Consider the following 21,139-nt stretch of genomic DNA (forward strand, 5'->3'; position numbering starts at 1 on the left):
TGCTAATGTGTTTTATTGATCATTCTGTAGGTTGTTTACTTCCGCAAAATCACGACTTCCGGGTTTGTCGACAGTGTGTGTGTGTGTGGTGGGGGGGGGGGGTGGGGGGTGCAAGTTAAAGTTCTAATATCATGATCTGGAAAGTTAAATTTATATGAACAGAGAAAATAATCAAAACACAGACGTAAAATTAATTCAACCAAAAAATGCATATAATAGTAAAGTAAAGATATTCAGTTTTACAGCTGTAAATTTCAAACAAATAGAAATAACTAAAAATTAACCTCAAAGTATGCAGGTATCATATTCACACATTTTATTTTACCTTATAGTTGTTGTTTTTTTTAATTTTTTTGTGGCTTTATTTTTATGTCAAGCTTTATGTGATTTAGAAGGGATATGGTTTTTATCATATTTATTATTTCGTTATTTCAGTGTTAAATATTATTACTTGGCAACATGTAAAACCCTTTTTTGTATGTACCACAACTTATTAATTTAGTTTGGTCACAAGATTTTACAAGGCTTGTCACTCTAACATTATTTTTCTCATCAATCAAATAGGTTATTTAACAGAGTAGACACAAATATCTATAGCTGTGATGAATAAGGTAACAATGTATTTTCAGACTGATTTGTAATAATAAATTGCAAAATATAGTACAATAATATACAATACGCTTATTTTGATTATCAAGTAGACACCTCTTTTTAAAAAAGTTGTAAATGTTGATTATTCAACTTCATTATTTTGAATAAGATGAATAATTATAGCTGCACCGCTACAGATTTAATGTGCAGCATTTTTGAAAAAATATTTCAATTAATAAAAAAAAGAAGAAATATGTGAACAAACAATAAAACAATAGCGATGAAGTATAACCAGGAATAATAATTAATGTTATAAGAAAGTAAAGCATAGTCACTCATGTATGAAATATTTACTTTATTGATCAAAATGCCATGCATGTCAACTTTTTGGTAAAATAACTGAGACAACAGCAATAAAGTGAAGCATGTCTGTGTATATGTCCAAAAAAATATTTAAGATCTTAACACACTCGATTGAATCAATTGTAATGAAATGGACTGGCCGTTTTTAACAAATTTTCGCAATCAAATTTAGATTTTAAGATTCTATATAATTAAAAAGAAGTTTCAGTAATCTGAAAGCCTTTTATTTCATGAAAGAATGGCATCTGAGGAGGCTTCACAAATTATACACTAAATCTTATTCCAACAATACAATAAGAGGAACAAACTTGAAATGAAATAACCTCGCTGAACATTTCTTCTTGTCAGCGTTCTTTGTGAAGTACTACCCCTAGCAAAAAGTATGGAATCACCAGTCTTGGATGAGCACTCACTCAGACATTTTATTATGTAGAACAAACTCAGATAAAAAGCATGAAAAAATAATGAAGTTTTACAAAAGTACAACTCCTTGGCATTCAGAAACACTAAAAGAAGTGAAGAAAAAACAGTGCGGTGGTCAGTAAACGTTACTTTAATAGAGCAAGTGCAGGGAAATAAATATGGAATCACTCAATTCTGAGGTAAAAAAATATGGAATCATGAAAAACAGATAAAGAAATAACAATCAAAACACATCACTAGTATTTAGTTGCACCACCTCTGGCTGTTATGACAGCTTTCAGTCTCTGAGGCATGGACTTGATGAGTGACAAACAGTATTCTTCATCAATCTGGTGCTAACTCTTTTTGATTGCAGTTGCCATATCATCCTTGCAGGTCGGAGCCTTGCTGTGGACCATTTTTTAAATTTCCACCACAAATTTTCAATTGGGTTGAGATCTGGGCTATTTGCAGGCCATGACATTGATTGGATGCGTCTTACTCCGAGGAATGCTTTCACAGTTTTTGCTCTGTGGCATGATGCATTCTCATCTTGGAAAATGATTTCATCATCCCCAAACATTTTTTTTAATTGAAGCGATAAGAAAGCTGTCCGAGATGTCAATGTAAACTTGTGCATTTATTGAAGATTTAACCACAGCCATCTCCCCAGTGCCTTTGCCTGACATGCAGCCCCATATCATCAAGGGCTGTGGGAATTTTGATGTTTTCTTTAGGCAGTCCTATTTGTAAATCTCACTCGAACGACACCAAACTAAAATTCCAGCATCATCACCTTTTCCAATGCAGATTCGCGACTCAACACTGAAGATAACCTTCATCCAGTCATCCACAGTCCATGATTTCCTCTCTTTAGCCCATTGCAGTCTTGTTCTTTTCTGTTTAAGTGTCAATGATGGTTTCCTTTTAGCTTTCCTCTATGAAAATCCCATTTCCTTTAGGCGGTTTTGAACAGTTCTGTCACAAACATTGACTCCAGCTTCCTCCCGTTTCTTATGCATTTGTCTTGTTGTGCATATTCTGTTTTCAAGACATATGGCCTTTAGTTGTTTGTCTTGACGCTTAGATGTCTTCTTTGGTCTACCAGTACGCTTGACTTTAACAACCTTCCCATGCTGTTTGTACTTAGTCCAGATCTTTGATACAGCTGACTGTGAACAGCCCAAATCTTTGGCAACCATATGTGTAGTTACTTTCTTCAAGAAGTTTGATAATCCTGTCTTTGGCCTCAAGAGACATCTCTCTTGTTGGAGCCATGATTCTTGCCGATCCACTTGGTCCAGCAGCCCTCCAAGGTGAGATGACTGCACTGTTTTTAACTGCTGACTAACAAGCAGATGTAATCTGAGGCAGGTCCCCAATTAGGGAAAGAAAATTGACTGTGTCCTTATTTTCTACTCAAAATGGAGTGATTCCATATTTATTTCCCTGCACTTGCTCTATAAAAGTAACATTTACTGACCACCGCAATGTTTTTTCTTCATTTCTTTTAGTGTTTCTGAATGCCAAGGAGCACTTTAGTAAAACTTATTATTTTTTCATGCTTTTTATCTGAGTTCGTCCTACATAATAAAAATGTCTGAGAGAGTGCTCGTCCAATACTGGTGATTCCATACTTTTTGCTAGGGGTAGTGTAAAGGTATCTTAATGCCCCTGAAGTTTGATGGAAGAGGAGAACGATGCTGGCTGACGTCTGCAAAATTGTCCTTTACTCGTTTGACTAATTGCTTCCACCTAGTGACTGAAACAGGTACTGCATGTGAATTGATCAGACCAGTCAAAATTACAACTTTTGGGCATACAAATCTTAATATTGTATTTCTTAGTGAGTGAGTGATTCCTCTCAAGCAAATCAAGGAAACTCGAAGAGGATCGACCCAGAAATCTCTTCGGAATATTGAAAGTATAAAAAAAAGAATGAAGGTAAGTAAAGGGAAAATGCAGTATTTCGTCTTTTATAACGATCAAGCAGTGTGAACTGTACTGTTATCTCAAAATTGACGAATGCAAAATATAATGTGAAATCCGCTCACGGATACACAATATTTTTGTAATACAATAACACATTTTTTTTTAGTGGATCAACAACTGACGAATAAATCAAGCGTCAAACGATGACAATAAGAAATACGAGCTGACGCGAACGCACCACCGGCTGCTCGTTGGCTTCCTGCCGTCCCCTCGCTCCATCTGAACGATTCACTCTGATGACGTCACTCGCAGAGTTGTCATGGCGTCTTTGGGACCGAAGCTGCTCCTGCAATTTAGCTAAGGTCCATCGACAGTCTTTTAGACGAAATGGAGAAAAATGCGACCCTTCATCGAGACAGTGACGGGAGCTCTTTGTGCGCGACGATCGGCGGAGAGATGGGCGATGTTACGACTGTCGGTGAAGTGAAAGGACCAGCGGAGAAACGCAAGAATAGTGAGGCTCCTCTCAGTACTTCGGTTCCCGTTCGCTGTAATAACAGCAGCACAAATGTGAGTGCTTCCATCGCCGGTAATGCTATGTCCAATAGTGGGAAGTCTGACTTGCCAGAAGTGATCGAAGTTCTCCCCGTGGAAGAGGATAACCGGGAAAGCGCGGCTGGTGAATCGCGGTCGGGGCTCGGGGATCAAATCAGTAACGGGATGGGGCATGACTCGGTGCTGGCTGCGGGAGATAGCGAGGGTGGCGCCTCAAAGTTAGTAAACACCAACACCGATGGCCTGTCCCCACCCCCCGCTGAGGAAAGTACAGAAGTACCGGCAAAGGCTGGGACATGTGGAGAAACTGAACCGACGAACCCCGTCAAACCGACTCATTTGTGTCAGGAAAATGCCGTCACGGTAAACGACAAGTCGGGGCAGCCCGGTGATCACACCTTATCGGAGGGATTGCCGAGTGGGAGTGACCCCGATCCCAGCCTCGGTGGGGAGTCCAGAAGCATGGATTCACTGGAGTCCTTCTCCAACCTGAACTCCTGCCCCAGCTCCGACCTGAACAGCGAGGGGCTGGAGGAACGAGGGCTGGCCCTGGCCCTGCAGAACGAGTACGGCGCGGATGGGACGAAGCCCGGCGTTAAGGACCGGGCCGCCGGCCAGTCTATCTACCACATCAAGTGGATCAAATGGAGGGAGGAGAACACACCGATCATCACCCAGAACGAGAACGGCCCCTGTCCATTACTGGCCATTATGAATGTCCTTCTACTGGCATGGAAGGTAAAGGGTCTGAGATGTACCACAGATTAATGGAGTTCATTGTAAGTCAATACATGTAGACATGTTTTGCAGCTCTGGACTGTTGACTGTTACTTTATGTACGGTATTTTCCGCACTATAAGGCGCACCTAAAAGCTTTTAATTTTCTCAAACCGACTGTTCCTTTTAATCCAGTTCGCTTATACATGAAAACGTTTCTGAAATAGGCCATTCATTGAAGGTGCGCCTTATAATCCAGTGCACCTTGTATATGGAAAATGTTCTGGAATGTATCATTCAATTGAAGGTGCGCCTTATAGTCCAGTGCATCTTATAGTGCAGAAAATACTTTAAATGCGATATGTAGGTGAAGTTAGTGTAGTCTTTTAGCAGCTCTCTAGTCTTCAGAATGTAAATACCCGTACTGTGTCCTGGCTAGACATTTTCCATTTTTAGCATTGCGGAATTCACATAAAAGTGTGTTCATTTAACTTGTCAGCCAATGCTGAACGTGTGTCTTTCGCAGGTTAAGATGCCACCTATGATGGAAATTATAACTGCTGAACAGCTGATGGAGTATCTAGGTTAGTTTTTAAGTCTTTTACATAAGAACAGTTGATTGTTGGAGGAAGATGTACAGTAATAACGATTGGATCAAGCCGTGCCACGTCTCGGTCTGTTTTCTCGCTTTCACGATAATAACCAGTTTTGTTGGCTGTGGAAGATAACAACTGAATTCAAGTTTACCACAGTTATAATATGTTGGCTTGCTTTTTTCAGAGTCACGCTAACATAAAGTGTCACCCTTGAGTCCACATGTGTGAGCATTTGGGCCTTTTAATGCCTCAAGTGTTGGTTTTCAACTCTAGATACTGTATATTATTACATTGGAGAGCGAGACAGATCTTATCAAGGGAACTCCTCTTGATTCAATCTTTCTCTGACTGTCTCCAGCCCTTCATAACTCTAATTATTCTACAATATCAAAGTGGAGGTCTTGATTACAGCAGGGGTTCTGTGGAGTGAGAGCTGGTTCTTGCTAGTGTCTCCTCTAATCACAGTCTGAGCTTTTTGTGTTCAATGATGTGAGTGGACTAAAATGATCTGCACCAGTAATCTGTGGCCTCTTTCTAGGTAGACAAGCAACAGTGGAAGTTTTTTTTTTTAAATGCCAATTTTGTAAGTAAGAAGACGCATTCACCTCGTGCAGCTATGCATTACATCATACATAGTTAGTCTTGTGTCAGGTTCAGTGGCTTCTTGATAACATCTAAACTCAACACTGTTTTTTTTTTTCTTTATGACACAAATATGCAAACACAAATGTTGAAGTTCCGATGTGGAGTTAGTGTTACAGACTCTTCACCGCAGACAGATATTAAAGAGAGAACCAGTGACTTGAGCCCTCTGGTCTATGGAGAACAGAAGCCGTTTTCCAGGTTTCAGTCATGTTCTCGTAAAACCACTCCGTCACATCCGCTGCTGGGGGAAAACAATCCTTAAACTAAAATCATATTTAAAGTTAACAACATGAGAATCAAGCTGCACAAGAAAACAACTTTTTTTAGGCTTTTTTCCTGGATGAAAACCATAAATTTTTCTTTCTTTGAGCAAAGGTCTTATGAAACCCCCACCTGTGGGTGTAGCTGGTTTGAACTTACAGTATACAGCTGCTGGTAACATTGATGACATTCCTTTGAGTAAGTCTCTGTAAAATTATGTGTTGACATTGCAGCATAATTTTCTTTTACCGGTTCCTCATAAAGTAATGATTATATGTGAAACTTTTGGAACTCTAGTTTCATGTTATTTTCAAAAGTTAATAGACTGGAATAAATGTTTGAGGTCATATAACAATAACATATTTTCATAACTTCCCTCATTCTTCAAACTAAGATAAACCTTTATTCGTCCCACAGTGGGGAAATTTCCAAACATTAAAGGAAATGCTTTAGCAAAGTAACATTTACAAAAGTTCTCAAATATATGTGTGATTTATTTCTTGAGCTGCCAAGTTGATGAAACTCTGAGGTGATGCCACTGCGGGTATGGTCTCTACTAATCCTGCATATTTGACATAGTATTTTTGTATGGAAACAACTGGCTGGTGTGAAATCCACCAATGGCTTCTTGTAATATCTCATCTGTCACCCTCTATACAAATACATGAGTCATGAAGCCGTTCTGATAATCAGTGACAAGGTAGTAATTGTTTTTGCCATGTTATGCAAAAAAAAACCCAGTGTGTGTCAACTCCTCTGTCCTTGTGTCACCCTGCAGGAGACTACATTCTGGAAACCAAACCAAAAGAAATCTCGGAGGCTCAGCGACTAAACTACGAGCAGGTCAGGCCTTGCAAAGTGTGATTATTATCAACGTGTGTTTTTTGCTCATGTCTGCGCCTCACCAAGCTGCTGACTGTGTAAGAGGCACATAATGAGTTCAGGGCATCTGACTCTGTCTCAGCGTGGAAGCCTAATTGTCCAGTTTTAAGATGAGCTTACACTTCATCTCACTGACTCACATATAGTCAGTATCGTATGCGTATAGTACACACTTACACTTAAGTGGGTTTGTGCATTCGCATTAAAGGTAAGTACATAAGGACAACTGATGCTCTGTGGCGTGGAAAAAACATTGTAAAGCACATAAAACCACAACTGAGTTCTTTTTCCACTGCTCTATAGGTTATATAAGATGTGTCTTGCGAGGCCCAGGGAACAGCAAGGGTCAGGAGTGTCAGATTATGTTGTTTCACATGGCTGTGAATGCTTAGATACGCATGACTTGGTTCAGCTCTGAAGGTGTGTGTGTGGTTGTGTATGTGATGGAGCTCCAGTACTCCTGCTTCCTCCCATCTCCACTGCCTGCCTACGGAGTGGGAGAGACCCTGCCCCTCCTCTTCTTGCGTGGCAGAGCACCAGCACATCTGTGAATGATTTGAAGCCACGCCTGCGCCCGGTTGGGTCTCCTCGTAGCGGCTCGCTGCAACCGGCTCTCTAAATTTAAGCTGAGTTGAGGAACGCGACCTGTTTAAAAAAAAATCAGTGGTGTCCCCAATGTGCTTGGTTGCAATAAGGCGATGGTCAGAGTTTGTGTTGCATGGTTATTATGGCAGTTTAATCCTAGACGCTGGCCTGGGGAGCTCTCCAGCATGTGATTGGATGGTTGTGAGATGTGGCTGAAGTTGCCCTGAATTTGAGCAGAAAAGAGTTCATAACAGAAATAGTTCTATTTATAAATTCAGCTTAAAAAAACTCTGTCACAGGAGTTTTTGAGGATTAAAATAGCAGACGTAAGGCTGCTCTTTAGCTATTGTTAAATATTTACTCAGAAGAGCTGTGGAAGTGAGAGTAGCTTTGCTCTGCCTTCCTCTCACAGGGTGCTTACAAGACCGTTCAACCACAATGACTGGTCAACTACTGCAGGATATGGGCTATCGTGGTTTAAGAAGCCTGTTCTATTTTGATTTGGTGTCATTATTTGGGTATGCTACTTAAACTTTTCTTTTGTTGTGAGTAAGATAAAGTAAAATTCCATATGTAGATTTCAGAAGTCCTGGTGTTGCTAAAGCAGGATCCTTCTAATTATAGCATCAAATATTAACCAGTATGCAGGGCTATTGGTTTTCTTTGTACAGTTTAATGGATTCCATTACTACAGCTCCAGCACAGCTGTATTCTATCTTTATGAGGCTTACACTTAAGTAGTGTTTACTATGTTGGAAATAGGTTTCACCTCCTCTGTAAACTCAGTGAGTGGTGGCACTTTATTGGTGTTTATTTGTGTTGTGTTGGGATGAGGGATCATTCATTTAGAATAACTGAAGAAATGAAAGCTTTGTGTGAACCGGATCTCATCTTGACACTGTTATGACAGCAACAATCAACTGCTAGTTAATTGCATTCACTGAGATTTTGTTTTTAATTTAAGTTCACTGTGAAAGACGTGACAAAATGTGACAGTATAATATTTGGAAAAGGTTAATTCTAGAAAGCGCAGATGAATCCGAGTGATGCGGGACTAATCATCTGCTCACCAAGCATTCATCTGCTGTTGGATCCCTGTGCCCTAAAGTGAAGAGATGCGGTCCATTACACCGCTCTGCTTATCCTACAATTACTGCTGCTCATAATCGTCCTAATCCACAGTCTAATCGGCCAGCTGAAGGTTTCTCGCTGCCTCAGTGCCACTATCCTAGCTGGATTTCCCACTGTTCATGGGATGTATGACCCTCACAAAAATCCTGCCCTAGAATTTCAAATCATTATTGATTTAATAGTCATTCAAGAAAAATAGTAGATCGCCGATGGGTTTAACTCGCTAACTAATAACGATCCGTTCAATTTATTAAATTCTAACTTAGTTTTAACATGGAAGAGCTGAACTCCAGTGGAAATCTCTCGTGACCGTGCTCACAGGGCTCAGCTGTAAGTGTTACCATAAGGTCGGAGTTAAACAGAAGCAAAGCTTCAGAGCCAGCAGGGAAACGTTGCTCTGAGGCCGAAATCAAGAAATGTTGGATGTCAGGTGTGTGGTTGTGTTCGAGCGACAAGAGGACAGAGTCGGACGTGTTAACTTCCATAAACAACACAAGACAAAATAGAGCCTATCTATATCAAATGTACGAAAAACATAAAACAAGCAGAACAGCGGTGTGTGTGTGTGTGTAACTTATAAATGTAACTAAATGTAACTCAATGTAATGTAAAATAAATGTAATTACTCCTTAATGTTAAATAACTCTGAATTTATTATTTACTCAAGTTACAAACATTACAGTTTGCTGATTGCTCTGTTATAACATAAATCCTTTTATAAGTCTTTTCATAATATTTTTGTCAATGTTTAAATCGGCGTAGATACTGCATTGTGGGAAATGTAGTTTTTGGTCAAAGCACACTTTTGACCTATTTAGACACTCTGACCATTTCTGCTCTCGTGGGCCACATTTGGCCCCCGGGCCTTGAGTTTGATATATATGCTCTATGGGATGGACTCAGCTGATGAACACCATCACATGTACTGTATATAATTATATATTTTCATACTGATTATTTGCTGTTATATTTCACAAATCTATTCCACAAATCTGAAAGGTAAATATTGTTGTTGTTTTTTTACTCCACTACATTTATTTGGTAACACAGGTTAATAGTTACACTGCGGGTTCAGTTAATTCAGAAAATGGTTGTAGGTTTAAACAGTTTTAGTGTTACGACGGGATACTGAGTGATGACTAAACAGAGAGGATGTTGCATCAGAGCTGAGGTAACACTGTTTAATGTTTTATTTTAACAGTAAACAAAATTCAGAATATTGGATCAATGAATATCAAACCTGATAATGGCGCGGTCTGGTCATCAGAGTGCCTTCATAACTATATTCTAGTATTTTCTTAGTTGTTTCTGGTTTAGTTATTTTTATCACTTTTGCTAGCCACATAAATGACGGAAAAGAAAAGTACCCACAGGAACCTAGTGATGGATTCACTTATTGAAACATGTACACACTTTACAATTGGTGCAACTGATGCTATTCTTCTCCAGAGCATGGAAGTCACCGTCTGGCACTGTTTGTTCACATGGAAAACACTGATAAGATGCTAAAGAGCTGATGTAGAAACTCGCTGCACACAGAACTCAGGTGGAAGTTCTTATTGCCCAAGGCCAAAGAAATGCAGCAAGGTGAGGCAATAATTCATCATGGCCTCTGTAACCTTAAAGAACACACACTTTTCTAGTTGAAAATGGATAAATGTGTCTGCTGAGAAGCAGAAAATATTTTGACACGGTGACCACCTCGTATCTGTTTCGAGGGGGTTTTCAGGATGGATCAAACCAGCAGCCTTTTTCTTCACACCACTCTGTTCTTGGTTTCAGCAGGCTCTAAGTCATGCTGAGTAAATCTGTCAAAATAAGACAGTAATCCCACCTTATGCATCTTTATGGCCTCAGGCTTTGTTTCTTGTAACACCACAGTGTGTGTGAAACTCAGTGCTGTGCACACATCACCAGGAAGTTTGAAGTCCATCTCCATTTCACCGCCCATAGTCCTCTGGTATTTAACACAGGGAAATGAAGTTATGTATCTCAGGCCAATCTTATTATAGTGAATCAGGTCCTGTCATGCAAATAAAAAAAACAGTAGTGGTGTTTGAAATTTCTAAATTCAGTGTAGCCCAGCTCCTACATCACTGCATCTACAAGCAGAATTCAATCAGTCATAGTTTAACTTGATTACCATTTTTAATGAATTTTTTTTTAATTTAAAAAAAAATCTTTAAAAAATAAATAAATAAATAAAAAGCTTTCATATTGTGAATCCTTGACAACCAGCTCTAATTTTTTTTTTTAATCAGACAAGAAAAGGCACATTTCACTAATGGTGGTTATTTCTTGGACCATTCCTTGCCTGTCCAGTCGGTGCTAACTTTTTGAGTGATCCTGTTAACAGAAATCAAACTTCCATTTCTTACAATAGCTGACGTCTCATTGTTGGTAAGCAGATAAAAGCCTAATATTTACAGAAAGTACTCAGACATCCACCCTGGTTACAGTGAGGAAACCATAGAGAAGAAATATTAGAGTCAAATAAATTAAAGTCTAAAAGCAGTGTTTTTGCACCAGACTACATGGCTGCTAATGGTTTCTTGTAAAAGTAGAAGGATCGATCTGTGATAGCTCCAGCTATGCTGCCTGTGTGCAGACAGCCAAGGGCGATTTAACAAATGCAGGCAGCTCATAGAACACAAAACACACTACTTGGTTCTGTAAAATGCCCACAGTACACAAGCAGCCGTGTCTCTTTGAAGTGATTCATTTCAGCTGAACTTCACCGTGTTTAATTCCTCTCCTGCATTGTTATCTGTACCTGAACAGTTTCCTTCTTCTCCTCGTTTCCCAGAACATGAGCGATGCCATGGCGGTGCTGCACAAGCTGCAAACGGGGCTGGATGTGAACGTGAAGTTCACAGGGGTGCGAGTCTTCGAGTACACCCCAGAATGCATTGTGTTTGATCTGCTGGACATCCCGCTCTACCACGGCTGGCTGGTTGACCCCCAGGTGAGATGATTGGCACCGTCTCTGGGAAACCAGCTCGACTTATTGTCCTGTGAATCCGTGATTAAAAACCTACAAAATTGATATTTCAGAACAAATTTGATTAATTTGTTCTAAAATACGCTCTCAACATCCGTGAAGCGGTGATGTAATTGTCAGTGTTTGTGTGGTCGTCCGTCCACCGAATGTCTTAACAACCGATGCAGACATTACACATATCTCAGGAACCGGATAAGATAGAAAGACGGACCAAATGGTGCTACATTCAGGTAGGCAAGGGGATGAAAATTAGATCATAATCTTGACCTTGAAAAACTAGGTCAACGTCAAATTTTCACTTTTATACCTTTTTCCGGACACATCTCGGAAACCTGATGAGATATAATCACAAAACAAAAAGCAACATTTTCAAGAAGCCAGAGGCACAAAAATGTGATGATGTCGCAGTCTCTGATTGTCTTGTTAAAATAGTAATGATATCACTCACCCTAAGCCACTGTGTCACCTCGTGCATTAAGAGTTGGTGGAATGTGTCTGATTTCTGCATTAGTCTAAAGAACAAAGTGTAAAAATACAAAAGAAAACTGAATTCATTTTTGTCGCACAATTGGATGCAGCTAAGGATTTGGTTTGTGTAGGTAGACATACAGAATGAAATATTAATCATTAAAAGGTAGATTCATGTGTAATCAGACATTTGAATTTCACCGCATATTATAATAGAGCCCAGTACCGTGCAGACATTTTAAAAGTAGACGTGAAACTGGGCTGCAGCCTCATTTGAACTGAATTTTTATCACTCATCCCCACAAATGGCTGTTGATCCGTCTTTTATTTAAAAAAAAAAAAAAAAACTCTGAAGAATACATTATTAGGTTTTTTCATTGTTGTTTTATGTGTTAACATCTTTGCACGGAAATGAGCTGATGAATGACGTTTGAAAATCTTAAGTTACACCATTATGCTGAATGAAATCTTTTGTCAAGGCTGGAAGGTCCGATCAAGAGAATTCTAAGTTAAAAGGTTCAGAGTTTGCTTGAATTCTATTAAAGGACTAGAGATGGTTGTATCGGTACGGAGATCTTGTCACCAGAATATTCCTCTGGATTGAGTTTTGTTTTTTTTGTTTTTTTTAACATAGAATTTTTGGTGAAACAGGAGCAAAGTATCACGGATGTCCTTTCCCACGGTTCTTATCGTTGTTTGCAGATGCATGACATTGTCAAGGCAGTGGGTAACTGCAGTTACAACCAGCTGGTAGAGAAGATAATATCCTGCAAGCAGTCAGACAACAGTGGGTTAGCAGGAGAAGGTGAGTGTTTTCCTCTTCCTCTGTCTACCTTCTGACCTCCTGTCTCCTCCTCACAACTTTCATTTCCAATTATTTTTTTCTGGAGTTCAATATGAATTCCTTGGCAGTCTTGACGTGAACTATTTACTTCACCAAGTTGAAATTAAACCAGGACATGCATGTGGCTTCCCATTCAATGACCTACTTCCACGGCTTTCCTACCGTCCGTCGATTTTTTGTAGTCAAACACTCCTGACTAAATGTCTGCTGATCGTAGAGCACAGAAACGATCGATTCGAGTGACGATTATGCTCCCGCATGAGGAGATGACTTTGCAGCTGGTTTAACTGGACCAACACAATTAGAGCAAAACCGAGCATCTTGCAGTTTCCCTTTTTGTATTGAAGTGTGTAGTAGTACGTCTTCAAAAATGATCTTTTTTTTCTGTAAAGTGTTGCTCATTCTAGGGTCGATCGTGTCTCTGTTTGTTTGAGCGTCATTTCATTCTGTTTGCTCTTTTGTTGTTTTGTCTTGTTTTTGTCTGACACATCTCTCTTGCCATCTGCCTTTTCGCACCACATTGAGTTCCACTTTCATCAGCACAGTCAGATTTTTCAAATAATGGTTCGTAGTTGCATAATTATTTTCCAGTGCAATGTAGGCGACTTGTCCGAAGTAATAATGTGTAATTTAAAGCAAATGACAGTTTGCACCTTCTTTAGTTTATTTCACTTATTACCTTCAGACCAGCATATGCTTGTCAAAGTAGAAGCATAATCAAACTTAAACCGGTGTAGCCTGGAATTCAAATGTAAAAAAAAAAAAGGTCAAATAAAATATTAATTTGAGACTCACTGTGGGTTCTTGTTCCTGCATTTGCTAATCATCAACAATTCCCCCTCCTGCTTCCACTGCTTCCATTTGTTCCCTCCTCACCCTGGTTGGTTGTAGGCATCGTGGCGGAGCAGTTTCTCAACAACACGGCCACCCAGCTGACGTACCACGGCTTGTGTGAGCTCACATCCACTGTACAGGAGGGAGAGCTCTGCGTCTTCTTCAGGAATAACCACTTCAGCACCATGATCAAGTTCAAGGTAAACACCGAAAAACTCTTTCTGACTAACTGTTGGCATCATCTGCATCAGCTGGACCGGAAATGATGTCATTACGGAACTTGCAGGCAACTTAAGGAGGTCAGGATTTATTGTAAGCCTCTAGGCCTCATGTAAAGCAGTTTCGTTTTAATTTATCTCTCAGCCTATATCTTTTGAATTCTTATTATATTGTTACTCCTAGTGGACATGTTTTGGCTCCATTTTCAAATCTCTTTGTAACATCCACATATCCTCAAACACAGATGGATAGAATTCAAAGAAGTGTAATTCCTGTTTTTTAGAGACCCTTGAAGGTGCGCTCCTTATAATAAGTTTTTTTCATTTTGCTGATTGTCACATTGTTTCACCACATGTGAATTCAGGTCATTTACATGGCATTCTGATGGAGGTTTTCCAGCAGTGGTGGCTTCTGTGTCCTTGGACATGTATACTCTAGTTCAGTGGTTCTTAACCTGAACCCCGCCAGTCTCATATCTGCATTGACCAAACCCTTCTCAGCAACTTTGTACGACGCTGTGAGGATCGTTTTGTTGATGGGTACAAAGCCGAGCAGAGGCTGAGTAGCCTTTTCATCCAATCTGGCTCTCTTCGCCTTGAACTCAGCAAGCGTTGTGTTCTTGTATTCCCCATCTCCATGCAGCTTAAGGATGTGTTCCATTAGTTTTGCCAGTGCTCGACTAGAATTGCTCAACTTTGCATTGCAAATCATGCACGTAGGACGCTGACTCCCATCATGTTCCATTATACACTTGAATCCATATTGAACATGTTCGTTTGACCACTTTCTTGTTTTACTCAACATGGTACGAAAGTATTAAATTATTAAGAAAGAAATTACATGATGTAGCATCGCGACTGTCACAAGTCCAAGGCCAAGCGATGTAGCGTGATCACATGCAGCCAGTGATGGCCAAACGGGGAGTGTCATTGCAAATTATACGAGTCGAGTTGGGTCTTAAGTTTCAAGTTTCAAGTTTATTTATTTTTATATAGCCCAGATTCACAAACAATGTCTCAAAGGGCTTTACAATCTGCACATGGACGATATCCCTCTGACCTTTGTGCACTGCAAGCAGTGCGACCCTCGCATTGGATAAGGAACAACTCCCCCCAAAACCCTTTTAACAGGGGAAAAAATGGATGGGAGAAACCTCAGGAAGACTGCAGAGGAGGGACCCCTCTTCCAGGAGTGGACAGACGAAGCAATAGATACCGCATGTACAGATTAACAACACAGTAATAATAACAGTAACAATAACAGTAACAATAAATGTATAACAAAGGCATGCCGATCCATCCAGTAGAGCGAGTCACCACCAGCCGATGAAGCACACAGAGGTCATCGATTGCCGAGGATCCACCACTCTGAGGACAGACCAGACAGTGCCTAAGTCATTCAGCTCAAAAAAGTTAAAGTCAAGGTTACTCTGGCAAAACCCCAAAACCACAGCAGAACCAAATGAGGCAGAACCAGCACTTCCCTAGTGGATGGTGAAACAGGACCACTGTACAGCTTGTGCTATCGCCAGCCATGGAAGCAGACAGAGGTAGCCGATTGCCGATGATCCACCACACAAAGGCCTGTGAGAGAGAACAGGAGAGGGAGGGAGAGAGATAGAGAGAACAGGGGGAGAGTGGTGCTAGAGGGACCAGAATAGCAGAGGATTAATGGGAGGCAGGGGCCTAACTAAGAAATCCTATGACTCGTCGGCAGGACTAGGCTAAACCTAAACATTGAGACCGCCATCCCCGATATTACTTATATGTTAGGTCGAACAGATATGTTTTGAGTCTAGATTTAACCTCCGGCGAACCCCTGAAACTAACTCACCAAATTCCTGGAGTTCACTAAAAGTCAGGTTAAAACCACTGGAGTCTAGTTACAGAAGAACCGTAGAACACAGCTCGTATTTTATTGTATTTCAATAAAATTTTTGATTACACATTATTCAAACAGATACCGATAAACAGATACCAATATTAAATGAGTCACAATGTGCTGTAGGAGGTTCCATTTCTACTTACTCTTGCCTCCTATCTCACTCATATTGCCCTGCAGCTCGAACAGACTTTTCCTGTTATCTGCTAGAAGGGAAGTGAGGTCTGCTTACTTTTTTTTTTTAAATTTGATATTGCCTTCTGTTATTGCCAGTGTAAACAAAGCTGTGTGTATCACCTCTAACCCTCAGACAAAGCACGATGCCAACACAACTTCTGTTGTCTTCTATAAGATGTATACAGGAACGCACAAAATGACTGTACGAATTACGTGGCTGTGTGTATGCACGCTCATGGTTGTGCATATATGAGAGACTGGACAGATATGTGTATATAATGTGTGTCTGTGTATGGGGGGGTGTTTCACAGGGCCAGCTGTATCTCCTGGTTACAGATCAAGGCTTCCTGACAGAAGAGAAGGTCGTCTGGGAAAGTCTGCACAACGTTGATGGAGACGGAAACTTCTGTGATTCAGAGTTCCGGTTGCGACCTCCTTCTGATCCAGAGACTGTTTACCGAGGCCAACAGGATCAGATAGACCAGGTCTGATGCAGGCAGTACTAACATACCAAATACCAGCGCTTCAAAAACCATGAGGCGCTTTATCATGATATACCGCAAAACCAGAGGTAGAAAAAGCAAAAAGACCAGTGATGTCACACTGGGCTAAAGTGTAAGGTTTTTAAAATAACTTTAGAGCAGGGGTGTCAAACTCATTTCTCACTGGGGGCCACATCATCATAATGACTGTCCTCCAAGGGCCAGATGTAACTATTAAATGTAACTAAATGTAACTCAGTCTAATGTAAAATAAATGCAACATTTTAATGTAACTACTCCTTCATGTTAAATAACTCTGAATTTATTACTTATTCTAGTTACAAACATTACAGTTGCACAGAAAAAACTGTTTGCTTGTTTCTCTGTTATAACATAAATCCTGTTAATTTGTCAGGTTATTAAACCCACAGAACTCCATCAATCAAGGATCAAACTATCAATGAATAAAGAAAAATAACATCAAACACAAGTTAGGACATTAACTCAAAGCACACTTTTGACCAATTTACTTTTAGACACTCTGACCAGTTACGCTCTAGCGGGCCACATAAAAGATATGGCGGGCCACATTTGGCCCCCGGGCCTTGAGTTTGACACATGTGCTTTAGAGAAATGAATGAAATACTGAAAAAAACCCTCATAAAATGAAATCCTTGTAAACACCACAATCAAATGAAATATCCACCATTCCAGGCATGAAACCAACTGGTTCTTTGCAGCGACAAAAATCACAACATATTAAAAGATGCATAAATAACACCAGCATATATTTGCTATCTGCTACACATCTAATAATTACACTTTAACAATGAAAGATTTAATGCGGCAAGTGGAAATAATTGAAGACACACATAACTGAGTCAATTTGGGTTTGAGCATAGCGTCGACACATTGCTGACATGAAGTCCTTCTGTGCTCGTGTGCTAGGACTATTTGATGGCGCTGTCGCTGCAGCAGGAGCAGCAAAGCCAGGACCTGCAGTGGGAACAACTCCCAGAGGGCATCAGCGACCTAGAGCTGGCAAAAAAGCTTCAGGAGGAGGAGGACCGGCGCGCCTCCCAGTACTACCAGGAGCAAGAGCAGGAGCAGGCGGCGGCGGCGGCGGCGGCTGCAGCTGCACAGGTGCAGGTAGGGAGGGGGATGTGGGACAAATACGGGGAACTGGATGGAGTATTTTACAGATGGATTCTTGGAGGAGAAGGATGTTTTTCTGTTTTTATTCATCTTCACACAGATATGGAGCAGATGATTAATACGCGTGTCTTGTACACTCATTGTGGTCGAGCACATTTTTAAGCCATCATGTTTCCATTACATAATTTGATCAGTACAGTAATCCTTTGCCTTCAGGATCCAGGGCTTCACTACATCGCGGATTTTTAGTAGGTAGTCACGTGATACCATACGCGCATACTATTGATTGACAGCATCCGTGTGTGTACTGTGTTCCAAGACTCACAGAAACACTTTTCTTTAATACAGAAGTGTTTTAAACAGTCTATAAGACTGGTAGTACAGAAAATAGGTAATACAAGATATAAGGTGGTTTAATATCAGCATGGGGAGGGTTCATAAACGTTTAAATTATCGTAAATAATAAAGTAGTTTGTCGCTATATAGCAGAATTTTGTTTTCTGCAGGTGGTCCTGGAAAGCATTAACTGCGAGTAACGAGGGATTACATAAAAATCAAAAGTTTCCTTCACATTCACCTTCAAAAAAGTTCAATCGAAACCTTTTGACTGATTGTCATCACATAAGGGCTGTATTTTTCATTCTCCGACAGTTTACAATGAATATTTTCTTCTTAATTTTTTTTTTTCCCCCCAGAGAAAACAGCAACTTTGAAGACAGACAAACCTTTGCATTGATGCTAATTTGCCACTTTGTGCTGTTTGTGCAGCAGGGTCAGCTGGAGCCTTCCGAGGGAGACGAGGCTGACCGGGGAGGTGCAGGAGCCGGTGGAGCTGCAGCCGGCGCTGGGATGGTAGCAGCAGCCGGAGCCACACCCAGCCCAGGGAAACAGTCCTCCACTGGGGAGCGCAAAGCCAAGAAAGAAGCGAAGGATAAAGACAAATGTGTTATTTTGTAACATACAGCGTGTCTGTGTGAGTGCGTGTGAGTGTTTTGTGCATTTGCTTATCTGTGTGAAAGGGGACAACATTTGTTGCACCATGGACTGGACGCACTATGCCCAACCACCACTTGATGACAAACAAGGGAAGGAGACATTGGAGGAGAGTTGTGACAAACGGAGGATCTGCTGTTCCAAAACCACTGGTGCCTGCCATCCTCTATCCTCAGTGGAACCTGGACATCAGGCAGGGACACAATAATAACAACAACAACAACTACTACCCCATGTGTTTCACAGAGTTGGCCAAACTTTGTTACAAGTTGCACAGTGCACTATATTTGTGATGTGGGGGGTTAAGTTAATTTGGGGTGATATGTTTTATAGCAAAAGACGTAAACCTGAAGAAACAAATTGTCTCTCTCATCATGTTTTTTTGTCTCCAAATAAGAAAATATTCTTTTTTTTTTCATTATTGCACGTTATAAGCTTTCTTTCTTTTTTTTGTACCTGTCAATAGTTTTTAACATTAAATGCCAAGATTTACATTTTATTTATGTGTTTGTGTTGCAAGTTTTCCTTTTTTTTTTTTTTTTTTGGCATAAGCCAAGACAGATTTCTCATAATGTTGCCTGTTTGAAATCAATGTGATGCTAATATTCTGTCCCCTCTTAAAGTTTTGTACCTGAGGGGTTGTTAACACCAGATAGCTGATACTGTAGCCCCCCACCCCACCCCCAACAACATTCGTCACTACTTATCCTATTCAGATTTGCCTTACCAGAGTATGGGAGTGTTTCAATCTGCTGTTTGTGTTTGTGTTGTGTGTGTGTGTGTGTGTGTGTGTGTGTGTGTGTGTGTGTGTGTGTGTGTGTGTGTGTGTGTGTGTGTGTGTGTGTGTGTGTGTGTGTGTGTGTGTGTGTGTGTGTGTGTGTGTGTGTGTGTGTGTGTGTGTGTGGTGTGTACACTGTATTTGTGCTGTGTGCTATACAAGTCTTGTTTACTGAGCAACACATATAACAAGGTTACATTTGGAAAAAGCTGCAACCTTTCTTTTTTTTTGCTTTATTAGTTATGTCTTTTATATTGTTATTCAGTTTCAACTTGTTTGGGACATTCAGACTGAGAATATTGCAGATTTTAACAGGGATTTTTATATGAGGGTGTTTCTGTGAGACACAACTAGCTTTTGGAAGATGAGATTTCTATGAGATGGCAACTGGTTTAGATGTGCGGTATCTCCTTAGAGTCATTTTGTCTTGCTCGCCAGAGAGATATGGTGTACATGAAGGCGCTATCGTGATGGAAACGTTCACCTGCACACAGGTTTTCAAAGGAATATCACAGACTTCAATATGTTGCATGAAGATTCCTCCAAATTGTTTCAGACTAGTTTCCACAAAACTAAATTTTAAGCACCAATCTATAAAACGTTAATTTTAGATCATTATGGTGTCGGGAGCCTTTTCATGAAGTTGAAATGTACAATAACCCCCTTGCTTTATCAGCTTCAGGCACTGAGATTGCCGACACGATGTACATATTTACCTAAGATTCTTATGATAGATTTAGATATGGATTTGCATCGTTATTGTACCATGGGACTGCCTCCTGTGAAACTTAACTATCTATACATTCCAATTGGATGCCTTGACTCGAGCCTCATGTGAGCCACGTGTTACAGACGGAGGGATGCAGTTGTCTTAGGAGGGTCTTCTGTTCAATGTCGGGAAAGGGCGATGAGACGGAGGCAGCGCGTTACCTACTGTGTGGGATCCCTTTCCTTAGGGTTTCGTGTGATGACTGGAGTTACAGCTCCATGTTTATTTGGCCTACAAAGGCTATGTTTTGTGTGTATAATATAAGCCTTACAACATTTCATTATAATTTATGGGACAGAATGCAACAGGTGTATTACCACAATAAGACAATCCATGTGTTTCTTTTTTTTTTTTTTTTTTGCATGAACAACAAATACTTTCAGGCATTTTTCTGAAAGGACATATCTGACAGCTCTTTGGACTGTTGTCACTTTCTCAGTCACAACTTTGTGTGTGCGTACACAAGACGTGTATTTTGTCACATTAAGTACTCAACACTTATTTAAGACCCTCATCGTTCAACTTCTCAACAATGAATTAAGCTGCTCTTCTTGTGTTGACTTGAGTGTATGATAAAGTCAAAAACCCTTGGTACTGGGTTATTGCTGATTATATATACTTTAAAGTGAGTCTGTATTAGTTTTTATTTCACAAAGCTTCATTAAATAGCATGTATTATCATTACAATAGCAAAAAAGGTGGAGGGGAGGCTTTCCAGCAAAATTATGCTTTTTGTGTCTTTGCTTTTGTGAGTTTCTCATGTGTCGACCCGTTAAAGAGAACATGTTGACATTTCACTACATGGAAAAATATCGTGATGCATTGTGGGAAGGATTCAGAGTGACACACGCCAACCCCTTTTATTACCATTAAATGAG

General features: G+C 40.2%; 1 protein-coding gene across 4 annotated transcripts; it reads left to right on the forward strand.

The window, feature by feature from the left end:
- Nucleotides 1–940: 940 nt before the first annotated feature.
- mindy2 (MINDY lysine 48 deubiquitinase 2) lies at nt 941–19,477 on the forward strand. 4 transcript variants are annotated; one of them, XM_068315545.1, is made up of 9 exons: nt 941–4,581; nt 5,087–5,144; nt 6,841–6,905; nt 11,467–11,625; nt 12,832–12,934; nt 13,865–14,007; nt 16,396–16,569; nt 17,515–17,715; nt 18,493–19,477. In XM_068315545.1, the coding sequence occupies exons 1-9, from the start codon at nt 3,676–3,678 to the stop codon at nt 18,676–18,678; spliced, it is 1,995 nt and encodes a 664-aa protein (XP_068171646.1). In that variant the 5' UTR covers nt 941–3,675; the 3' UTR covers nt 18,679–19,477. The 4 variants fall into 4 exon arrangements, with proteins under 4 accessions (XP_068171646.1, XP_068171655.1, XP_068171664.1 ...); XM_068315554.1 differs by having other exon boundaries at nt 17,515–17,709; nt 18,490–19,477; XM_068315563.1 differs by having other exon boundaries at nt 17,515–17,709.
- The last annotated feature ends 1,662 nt before the right edge of the window (nt 19,478–21,139 follow it).

This window comes from Antennarius striatus, chromosome 1 (genome assembly GCF_040054535.1).
Source record: "Antennarius striatus isolate MH-2024 chromosome 1, ASM4005453v1, whole genome shotgun sequence".
Classification (NCBI taxonomy): Eukaryota; Metazoa; Chordata; class Actinopteri; order Lophiiformes; family Antennariidae; genus Antennarius; species Antennarius striatus.